The following is a 12536-nucleotide window of genomic DNA, read 5'->3' as shown; positions in this document are numbered from 1 at the left end:
TGATGATTGACCATGTTGTGCACAGCAACTTCTACAAGTGAAAGATCAATTCTTCTCCTTCGTGCCATCATATTGATCACCTAGAGTCGAAGACACCCATTCATCTATTGCTCGAAGGCAAAAAACAGACACGGTTGAGGTAATAGCAAATTTACGCTTATGAAGATCATTACTTGTTTATTGAAATGCCTCCGCATGAGATCTTAGCCAGATATGCTAGTGCACAAGACAGAAACAAATGTACAATGTGATGTTAGATCAAAAGGTAACATCGCTAATTTTCACTTGGTTTTGTAGCCAAATCATCTAGTCGTGGTTATCGGTAATTGGATGGCAAAGTTGTGATTTTGGAGGAATTTATGCTCTTGACCTGAACAAATTGAGTTGCTCGTCAAATTGAATAATTGTCGCAAAATATGACATTGACCGGAAATGATCAAGCATATGCTGGCATGCATTTATCTATTCCCTTTTATGTAGGAGATTGCGCGCCAATTTAGGCAAAGATTGGGCGAAATTGTGCAAGAAAAGGCAATAATTTAGGGTGATTAAGCAGCGAAGGCGATAAAACATTGTGATATTTAGTGAAACAAATGATGTGCATGAATGGACAAAAGTCACCTCGTGATCTCATCTTGGTACACCAGAGATCTCTTTAAAGGCTACACCATGGCACTTGGTGTGATGGACGATGTTAGGAAAATGTATATTAGGCTAACACCACATGAGCGAAGGTAAAAGAGAAAAGTGAATCAGTGCTTCGATGGCTTGGAGCAATGCTCGATTTTCATTGTTCCGAATGCAGATCGAAGGCCATATCAGCCATCAAAATGTACCAGAGTGATCCTCATTGATCGACTTGTGACAATGGTTGTTACATCGATAAATCATTCACTTTATGCTCCAGCACAAGCTTTTTGTCCATGCTCCCCCCATCTATTAATATTCACAGAAAGGATGGTGAAAAACGATGGTGAAGAGTGTTGAAATAAGATCAATCTCTTCCACCGACCATCTTGAGATCCCTGGTGATCTCCTAATAATTCCATCGACACCACTGCATGACATGCCAATCAATGATGTGCAAAAAAGCTCCCTCAAGAATTCTGAAGAGGTCCCAACCTTTACTCTAATTGAGCCACATGCAGATATTGCTCTCTACCACCGAGCCTATGGATCAAGCTAAAGAGGCCACCTTAGGCTAAAGAACTTTATATTGATTATGAATCTTTTAATAACCTCTACTTATTTGTGTATAGCCGCAAAGTGGTGAAATATTAATAATAATAATAATAATGTTCCATGAAATTCCAAAAGAAAAACTAGAATTTTTAAACATGTATTATTTTTTGCTACACAAGAAGGCGGTTGTTAGACCTCACCAAAGTAGAAGTAGACCCTTACCACATTAACTAAAGAAGAAAAAAACTTCGAAGCAGGGGATAAAAAGACCAAAAACTATAAATGGCGCCGATCTCTATTATGAAAAAAATCATAATAAAATAAAATACCCAAGAAGCAAAATAGCTGCTTTATGCAGGTTTCAGACCTAAGGCTTAGCCGTATGGCTTAACTTCTTTGAATTGTATCAATCTGGATTTTCTGGAAAAATTTATTTTAGGATTAGGTATTAAGGTTAAATTATGCATTAGATTCTGAAAAACTAATAAAATTGATTGTTTTTTTAGGATTTGCAGGCCTTCGGCAACTCGGCTAAACATCTAGTCTAAAGACTGCCTTAAGTGGTCTTCAGACTGGAGGTTTAACCTAGTTCCTGAAGGTCCCAAAACCCCCTAATAGCAACCAATTTTATTGGTTTTTAAGAATCTTATGGGCAATTTGCTCTCAATGCCTAATTCTAAGTCACACTTTTCCCAAAAATCATTACTGATAGCAAATTAGAGAAGTTAAGACACATGGCTAAAAATTAGATCTGAAGCCCGTATTATTATAGAACTCAGACTTTTACAAATATTTTAACGCTAAACCTACCAAAATCCGGTCAAATTGACCGGTTTAAAAACTTTTTCAAATTACCACATATTTAAACGGTACAATGTGTAAACCTATTATTTCCAATGAATGGTGAACGTTGCAAAAATCCTGGCAGTTATAAACGTTACTATTCAAATCCGTCCCTGGGCCGCTTCTAAGCCGTTGCGGTGTCATTGCCTTCAGGGTCTTTGTCACTGTACCTATAATCTGGAGAGCCGAGAGAGTCAGTCCGGTCTAGAACGTCAGAGAAGAAGGACGTGTGGACTTGGGTCTCTCGAGGGAATCTGGCTGGGTACTAGAAGGTGTGGCGGCTAGTTGCTTAAGAGAGCCCATTTCCTATCAATCCTTCCAACCTAAGAATCCGACCGGAAGTTTACAAATGTCGCTATCAAACTTCATGAATTTCTTAAAATATGCATGTAATATGTTCTTCAGTGTTTAGGGGAAAACGCGCTACAATCGGACGGTTTATGCTTCACACATTTTTTTCAATGTGTTATAAATGAATTTGACCCATTATTACATTACATTTTAATAGCTAGTCCAATGCCTCAAATTTTCAGAAAAGAGCTTTGGGTGAAATCCATAAGAAACATAGAGAAAAAAATTAATTTTCCGAAGCTTTTGTCGTCCGAAGGTAGCGCACTTCTCCCTATATTTTAATTTTTTCTTCTTTACAAGACAAATTTGTTGAACATCCTACCCTATCGCGGTATATTTGACCGAGCGCGCTGGGAAAAACGACTAAAAAGGTTGGTAGGTTTAGTGTTAATGCACCTTTAAAAGATTTAGAGTGAGAATTCTGTACTTAAATTCCTTTTTATACAATAAAGAATAATTAAATAATAAAGTTTAAATAATTTAGATTTAAAAATTTTAAGTATTTTTAAAGAAACTCTTAGGTCCCTTAAGAACGCGCCACTTTACTTTCGGTTATCACAGAGACGAAAAACGAAAATGCTTCTTTGTGGGTGTCACATAAACTGATTGAGGAAAAACTGATAAAAAAATTACGAAATTTAATAATATACTAGGTCCTCAACTAACTTTGCGTCCTTTTTTTACTAATTAAAGTTTTTGTAATTTCAAGTAAATATAAAATGAAATTTATTCAAAGTATCCCCCGTTAACTACTCATTTTCGCAACTTGAACAAAAACACTTAAAAATACTTTGCTAAGTCATATTTAACACCTCCAAAAGCTGGTCTTATCATTTTCATCCAGTAACGCTTTCAGATCGGCGCTAAGAATTGTTTTTGGTCTTCCTGTTCTCTGCTTTAAAATCTCAATTTGTGAAGCATTTAACTCAATTTTCACAGGAGATTCTCGATGTTTCATATTCTCCGTAGGACTCTTTAACCAAATGATATACTTTGCTGGATTTTTTCTGAAGTTAAAGGAAGGAGTACACCCCGCAAATACTGTTTTTTTAGCTCAAAACCCAAGGTCTTCATTAATGGAAAACTCTGTTTGGAATTATAAAATTTGTCAATATTGTGACTGGATATTAGTTAGAGATAACTAGACGGAGAGTTAGATAGCTTTAATAGATCCTCCTCATACATCATCAGCTTCCTTACTAATACGTCTTGTCCACGCCAACTTGCCCGCTGCATCAAGGCCTTCGATTTGGACTCTTATGCATCCCCTCTTACGGTTGTCCTTAAATTAACGGTTTTGTGTACTGCGCCCGCCAGTCTTACGATTAAATTCTATTGGACAGGCCTGTTTCAATTTTGGTAGGTCATTCCAGTGCAACACCACTTTTTCAAGTAGCGCCGTAAAAAGTAAAGGCCGGGACAATCACATACACAATGTAGTACCGGTTCCGTTGTTGCAACCTAAACAGGTCACGCACAACACCCAGTCTGTTGAGGTGTTCGTTTAGGCAACGTAAGAAGATCAGTAAACTGCTGCGCTCTGTAGTGGTTACTGCTCACCATGCACTCTGTCCTCTTTCTATCTACAAGTGGCATAAACCATATGAACAGTCTGGACTGGACTCGCGACAATTGCCTGTAGCCATCCAGACCGCTTGGTGTTGTGCAAGTAAGCCCTCCTTAATGATGGTTTTCTTCAATTGAGGGGTCCGAGCAATTGGACGGACAGGCTCTGGACCGATGAATTCGGTCATCACTTCCGCTACTGCGAGGCGATCGATCTCTTCGTTACCCGCAATATCGCAGTACCCAGGCACCTAATGTAGACCGATCTCACAGGTAAGTGAGACCGCTTCTAATTTCAGGTGGGATTTGTTCCCTGATATGAAGAATAAAGCAGCTCTATAATTAGAGAATATGTTCATCTTCTTGTCAGAAATATAAGATTCAGCCAGGATCTGCACCCCAATTAGAATCGCTGTGTCCTCAGCCTGGAATACAATTATAATGGCACTGACCCGCCAATTCTGATTTCTGGACAGTGGTATCCGGATCCGGAGGAGTTCTCTACTCGTTCATTGATGTCTCCTTCCCGGTCTTTCCACTCAGCTCTCGTGTGTCGTACAGTTTTTAGATTCTTTGGAGGAATCCTTCCTTCAAGATGGAAATCGTCCCCCATTAGAAGGTCAGGATGTCTTTTTATCAGTGCGTCCATGATTCTAATATATCCCATCAGATTACACCCAATCCTTCGCAAAAGACGATACAAGTGTTAACATGAAAAATTACACTGACTTAATTTTTTTAATTAAATCGAATAACTACTGTTATTTTAAAAATCGAATAACGATATCTGTGAATTCTAACAAATAAGTTCAGAGCAAATCAGAGCCACAAAACATCGATGAAAAAAAAGCAACATAACAATGATCTTTTAGTGCTATTAAGTGGAAAATCTTGAGTGGCTACCACGGCAGGAACGAAAAAAAAACAAAAGCCCATAAGTAAAATGTTAAATTTAGTAGCAGATAAATAATAAGAGTTGAATAATCTAATTGTAGAGCGCCTGCGCATTTCTCTTAACCCAGTCTCCAATTTTTTTTTCTTTCAGCTTCTGCCTCAGCGTCACCTTCATTCACCATCGCGGGCACATCTTGTGGAAGACTGATGTTTCTGCGGTGTCCAAATAATTAGACCATGGATATATGTCTGATGGAGGCATCACACCGAGGATGGTGCTATGATGCAATAATCCAGAAAAATGCTAAAATGATCGATGCGAAGTAAAAGCACATTGAGCTCATCAGGTGCACACTAGAGAGTCGTGAAAAGCCGTAAGACTCTGAAAATCCTTCCTTCGTCGCTACATTAAATCGCTGAGGCACGATCATACCCAAGTAATTCACTCTCACTATCTGCGGTTGCGCTACATTGTCTGATATGCCAGACATCATCTTCTTATGCTCAGGCAGCAGTGAAAGAAGCTGGCAAAACAAATCACAGAAGTGCTCTCTGCCCCATCAAAGGGGGTCCCAAGACTGTGTCATGTGGACAGGAGCAATAGAGCTGTTAATCTTATGTTCATTTCATAATTTATAGCCTGATTTATCTTATAATAATTGACTTGCTTCCGGATTGCAATCATTTCAATGCATTTCATTGCAACTCCCACACAATTGATGCTTTATGCAATTCTGATATCAATCTCGAGCAATTTTTTGGCCTGATGAAATGCTGATAATTTCAAATGGATTCCGATGAAGATCTTCTTTAGAAGAATTTTGTTGCTATGGCAGCATTGCCATACAGATGCTTTGCAAAGGAAAATTTATTACAATAATCTTTCCTAGAAATAAAGAAAATACAAATGAAATTAATAAATTTATGGAAAATTTATTTTATGCTTATTAATGATTTTTCTAATAACTAAAAGGGGTAGATTTTACAAGCAAATTGAAGCTCTCATCCTGTACAAGTTGTAAGGTTATCAGGCAATTGAATATTATGATTTATCTTAAAAAATCCTCGTGGTGCAAGCCTCAAGAAAGATCCAGCAATGAGAATAATGTTAATAACATTAAAGTAATTAATTTGTAATGACGAATGAAATTTCTGGGATTTTAAACCGACTATAAACCAGAAAAAATTCTAAGAATAAATAAAATAAAATAAATGAAATTTAAAGCAAGTATTTCTTATTAGTAATTTAAATTAGGGCGATTAAGAGAATATTAAAAGGCTGCAGCATAATGGTAAGTATTTTAGCAAAATGGTAAGTAAAAAAATCAAAAATGGTAAGTAAAAAATGCAAATTTGGTAAGTAAAAAATACAAATTTGGTAAGTAAAAAGATCAAAAATTGGTAAGTAAAAAATCAAAATTCGTAAGTAAAAGATCAAAATTGGTAAGTAAAAAATCAAAATTGGTAAGTAAAACATAAAAATTGGTAAGTAAAAATTAAAAATTGGCAAGTAAAATAATTAAAAGTGGTAAGTAAATAAACCAAATTTAGTAAGTAAAAAAAATCTAAAATTGTGAGAATTCCGTGTTAAGTTCTGCCCTTTGCGGAAAAGGGAAATTTTCTGTGTTTTAGGCATTTATGAATTTCGCTCTTTGGGGCAAAGGAAAATTTTCTATGTTTTGGGAAGTTATCAGTGTCGCATGTTGAGGCAAAGGAAATTATTCTATGTTTTCGGAAATTATTCGGGAAATCTTCTGTGTTTTGAAAAATTATCAGTTTCACTCTGGGGCAAAAGGAAATTTTTAGAAAGTTATAAAATACATTTTTGGTTTTTTACTTACTATTTTTGATTTTTTTACTTCCAATTTTTGATTTTATTACTTGCCAATTTGATTTTTTTACTTACTAATTTTAGTTTTTTACTTACCATTTTTCATTTTTTTACTTAACAAATTTCTCTTTTTTACTTACCAATTTTAATGTTTAATTCACCAAACTTACAATTTTACTTACCATTCTAACCTTTTACTTACCGAACCTAATTTTTTATTTACCAAAATTGATGTTTTACTTACCAAGTGATTTTTTTTACTTACCATTTTTATCAAAATACTTACCATAAATGTTTTAGCCATATTAAAAACATAAAAAAAGACTTCCAAAGCTTAACATTAAAATATTATAATAATTAAATATTTTTCCTTTTATCACTAAAATATTTGAAAGTTTTAGGATAAAAGATTAAATTTCTCGAAAAATGGGGTTTAAGGAGATTTCTTTAAAATCAGAAAAAGTATAAGAAAAATGAAAAATACTGAACATAAGCAAAAAAATAGTAACAAGGAAATGATGATACTTTGTAAACTGAAAATCATGTGAAAAGCTTATAATATTTTTTTTAACATAGAAAATGAGATTTTTTTAGATTTCACGTCAAAATTTCAGGAGTAAAGAAAAATTATATCGAAGTATCCCAGACTTACAGAATACTTAAACTTGATTTAGAAGATACTACTAAAGTAAGTAGTGTAATTCAGAATTCCGGACAACGCGGTATTCCGGATAAACCAATTATTACGATTTAGAGTTTAAACGACTCCTTTAAGACTTGATAAAAAATTAATAAAATAATTTTGGAAATACTGAAGAATTGTGTAGTTATGAAATTATCATTAAATTTAGATTATCAAGGTCTGAACTCCAAATTTCCAAACTTATCCGAAAATCTGTGTAAACCAAAGTTCTAAATTTTACCCTAGTTTCGCATTTTTTGTCTTTATTAATTTTCTTTTGGTGGGAAAAGCGCATAATGGTCCCGAATTACAACATTCTAAAAAGTATTTTTCCAGCGTTAAATTTTTTATATTTACCGACTCACAAAAAATCTAAATCGATTTACTAATCACTCAAAAATTACATAAGACAGGTTAGGATTAGAAAATTTAATTTTGGATAATAATGAATTCGATTCGTAAGTGATTACAATCAGCTCAAATTTATCAAGTATACCAAGGCCGGTTTCACGAACCGAAACTTGAGAGTTTTTTTTGTTGAATCTTATGAGCTTTCCAAAAATCTAAAATTTCAAAATGGTAGATTTTTATAGAAATATTGCGTAAACTCTAATATTAAAAACTGCAAAATAGAGTTTTGTGAGAGGACTTTGGGGAAGCTTTTCTTAAAGAAAGCTGCAATGTTGTATAAGAAGAGCACTTAGGGAATCCCTCGAACTTTCTACATTAAGCCACAAAATAATCAAATTCGGTGCAGTATTAAATTTTAGAGACGCTAAAAGAGCATTTTCCATTCAATTTTTTATCAATTTCTTGGTATTTTCTTCAAGAAAAAGTCTTCTTAATGTCTTTAGAAAGCTTTCAGCTTACAAAATCTATAAAGTTCTTAATATTAAGTTCCAATTTGGTTTTAAGATACATGATGATAATAGAACATTTTACTTTGGAAATCCTTTAGAGAGTTTTAGGTAAAAATGTTGTCGTCTTTACGGTTAAATTATAAACCAAAAGCTTGTAATTTTCCTTTGGGAAAGGAGTTTTAAAGAAAACTTCAAGCTTATTTTTAATATCCCTTTTTGCTTAACCCAAAAAAACTAATATAAACCTTTTGGATAACTAATGAAAAGTTTAACAGCTATCCGAACCAATTTAAATAATCAAAATCGAACTAAAATAGGTTTTATCCGGATCTCTAAAGATTAAAGACTTTTGAATCCAAGAACTTATCTTTGGAGATGTTATTCTCGAGCTAATAATAAAATTTCCTCGAAGAAAAGATTTCTGGATCCATAAGAACGTTCTTGTACGATGCTCTATATCTGTAAAAATAATCAAAATCGATGAAAAATGAATTAAAGAACAGAATAAATATAAGATAATATAAAATAATAATAAAATAAAATTAATATAAAATATTATAATACACATTATAATATATAATATTAATATAAGATAATTATAAAATTAATAATATACTAATAACTCAGACAAAACGTGTTCAAATGAACCTAGTCTGTTTTATCCCTCCTCTTCGTCGGTACTATGCTCTGAGGGATACAGGTGATCCCATTCCTATGATTGAAATGTGATTACATGCAGTCAAACATTGTATTTTTTTACCAGCTAGTACCATGTAATAATTTAGGAGTGAGTATTAAATAAATTGAAATAAATTAAAATTGAAATTTCTTAAAAAAAAAAACTTTTTTGAACTAGAATTTCTACAAATTGGCCACCATCTTGGTAAAACTTGTCAGTAAAAAAATAAATTTATTAAGTAAAATGGAAATTATTAATTGTAAATACCAAAAAATAGTCAAATGTTCCTGGTAAAGGAAGAATTAAAAAGTTATGAATCATCTTGACATTTTCAATTTGATTTAAAGGAATTTATGATTACTTTTTACTTTTTGTAATGGCTAAAATAGAATTCTTTAGTGCCCAAAATTGAATTTTATATTGATCTTTGAATATTTACTGATGAGTTTAATTTTTTTACTAATCTGTTAAATTGACTTACCTAAAACGTTTTTTCCTTTAATAAATCCGTCTTGATTTTGCTGGAAATCATTGGTAATTTTGTTTGGCTTTAGTTATTACTAAACAAAGTGATTTTGGCGATAGATATACTTATTTTCTTAATCGTTTTATATTATTATTGCTGTATATTTTGTTCCCCTCAATATTTCATAAAAGGAAAATGATTTGCAAGTGTTACTTCCCTCAAAAATTATCGAACATCTTAAGATCACTCAAGATCACTCGATCGCCAAGATTGCAAGAGGCATGATGTTGGGCAAAATGTGAGTGGCAAAAGGAGGGCCCCATGGAGGATTCCACAGTGTCTCTATTAAATAATTGTCAGATCGTGATACTTGAATTATACCTATTTCCACTGGATTAATTGCAAATTGGAAAAAGGGTGAATTGCTGAGGATCAAATGGGAATTTCATCTGATGTAATTTAATTTTTCGCAGAAGCTAATATATTATTGTTACCTATGTCTTTTTCGTGTGGTTCGACGCCATCTCCTCTGTGATTAAATAGTGCTGTGCACCGAGATGGAAGCCTTACATCATGCTAATGACACCATCGCCCATTGGATGCTTTTAGCGCTATTATACAAAGTAAATGGATCATTGCAGTCTCCAAAGTCTTAATGACGATCTATACCTACACGTACGAGGATTTGTATCCACGAGTTTTCCAGCACAACAAAAATCCCAAATTAATCTTCTGCATATGCAAACAAAATTGAGTGAAAATGATCCCCCTAAGGGAAGATTCCACTGAGTGATGACATCAAGTTAATAAGACACTGATTCCTTGTTATTTCATCAACCATTCAGGAGTGCATCAATTTCAAAGATTTCCGTAATAAAATGTGTTTTAACTTTCTATGTTAGTCTTAATTTTCAAAATAAATTATTTTTAAGGATTTTATTATTGAAACCGAAACGTAGAAGCCTCCAAAATAGCATTGGAGTGTTTTGAAAAATCTCTCGCAGGGGTTTGTTCCTGAGATAAAATCTTCGGGCTGGTATAATCTCCTCAAGGGTGTCTCACTAAAATAGAAGGTCTGAGAGCCTTTCAAAAAACAAAAAAATACAAATCAAAAAAGAATTTTTAACTAGGCCTGCATCTTTTTCATATTTAGAAAACGTAAATACGTTGATTTCAATCAGTAAATCTCCGGTAGACTCTCTCAAATTCGGGCACTTGGGGTTTGGAACCGAAATGTCACCAGCTTATAGCTTTTCTAAACCTACATACTCGTATTTATTACAAATTCTATGAAAATGTTTCAATTATGAAAAATCATAACAAAACTAAGAAAAACCATAACAAATTTAAGCATATTTGTATCATTCTAATCGAGACCAAATTTGAAAAATGTCAACAGTCTTTTTAATTCAACTACTTCTCGATTTAAAAAGTAGCCTGTAGCCGAATTTTACAATATCAAATATGAAAATGAGATTTTCAAATGTGAGAATCCTATTCTCAAACTCACACTACTCACTTTGATTGAGAACGTTGTTCGAAAAATTGCATGCAAATCGCACAATAAGATGCTCAATCATATTGCAATATTCATAAAAAATAATAAATAGTATCATTTTAGATGTTTTTGAACATATTTGTTTTTAGTAAATGTGAAAGATGAAAATGTTGAGTTTACTCAGTTACCAAACTCAAACTTTTTTGCTCAAACTCACACAATTTTACTCACATTGAGTTGAAACTCAACTCACATTGGAGACGCTTAGTGCAAGAGTGGTCTCCATTGTATGCCATTCCCTATTAAAACGGTCCACTTTTACTCTGAGCACCTCATTGTGCAAGTTGCATACGATTTTTCGAACAAAACGTTCTCAAATCAATGTGAGTAGTGTGAGTTTGAGGATAGGATTCTCACATTTGAAAATCTTATTCTCATATTTGATATTGTAAAATTCGGCTACTAATTAAAACTACTTAAAATGATACTATTTATTATTTTTTATGAATATTGCAATATGATTGAGCATCTTATTGTGCGATTTGCATGCAATTTTTCGAACAACGTTCTCAATCAAAGTGAGTAGTGTGAGTTTGAGAATAGGATTCTCACATTTGAAAATCTCATTTTCATATTTGATATTGTAAAATTCGGCTACAGATCTCCAAAGTATCACATTAGCTAAAGTCTACATTTAAGAACAAAACTAACAACATTTATAAAAATTTAATATTTTCAAAATAAAAATCATATTTTTCTAAAGTAGGTATGTACTTTAGATCAGAATTAAGAAATAATTCAAGTGGGTTGGCAAATCGATTTATTTCATTACTTTTATACATTTTTTTAACCAAAATAACTGTCCTAGAAAATCAAAAAAAAAATATTGCTCAAACAAATTTTCAAAAAATAATATTTTTCTAAAAGTTGTTCCGAGGATTTTCCGTTGTTAAAAGTCTAAAATACTTTTCAAACTAGTTTTAAAATTAATCGCAAAAAATTATAATTAAAACTTTAGAATTGTGAAAGGTCCACATACCAACAAAGGGTGTATAGCTTGATTCGAAAGTTTTGAAATACTAACATTCTGAGATTTTTAATTTGAAAAGATAATTCTTCAGGGAAACATGGAAAGTACTAATTATTTAATTTAAAAATTCTAAGGATTGTCTTTAAAAATAAAAGATATTTCAAAAGTTTAACCACATAGATTTCAGAGTATTTTGATGCGTTTCAGTTCAAATTCCTGAAGAAAATTTTCATTTTGCAATTAATATTTTTTTTTAATAAAGGAACAAGAATTTACCTCTCACTTAACTTCATCTTAGATTTAAAGAACTAAAACTTCAAGGTTTATTGCAGAGTAAGGGAAAAGATATAGAGAGATTAATGTCGTTTCGTTAACAAATTAATATTAATAATATTCACTATTATTTCAATGTTCAACTTTAATTTCATTTTATTATTTATTAATATAACGTCCTTTGATATAGTGCTTCACATTTTTGTAATAGCGGCCACCACCGTCTTAGCGTTGGTGACCAACTTTCAGAGTAAAAACGGTGGAAATGTTTTCTCAGGTTGTACGAACCATATGGATCATCCAAAGAGTTTACAAAAAATGAGCAGTAAAAAGAAAAAAAGAGAAGAGAAAAAATAGCCAGACACTAAAAAGCTTAAGTAG

The 12536-nt window shown here is 32.6% G+C and overlaps 1 protein-coding gene across 1 annotated transcript in view; it reads left to right on the top strand.

The window, feature by feature from the left end:
- The window catches only part of LOC129800238 (uncharacterized transmembrane protein DDB_G0289901-like), a 62875-nt gene that overhangs the window by 42281 nt on the left and 8058 nt on the right, over positions 1 to 12536 (top strand). The window contains exon 7 of the mRNA XM_055844505.1: positions 9597 to 9652. Coding sequence (XP_055700480.1) covers positions 9597 to 9652 — 56 coding nt within the window. The remainder of the gene's footprint in view (positions 1 to 9596; positions 9653 to 12536) is intronic.

The sequence above is a fragment of the Phlebotomus papatasi genome, chromosome 2, assembly GCF_024763615.1.
Source record: "Phlebotomus papatasi isolate M1 chromosome 2, Ppap_2.1, whole genome shotgun sequence".
NCBI classification, from domain to species: Eukaryota; Metazoa; Arthropoda; class Insecta; order Diptera; family Psychodidae; genus Phlebotomus; species Phlebotomus papatasi.
The sequence above is the reverse complement of the archived record's forward strand: the minus strand, read 5'-3'. Positions and strand labels throughout refer to the sequence as shown.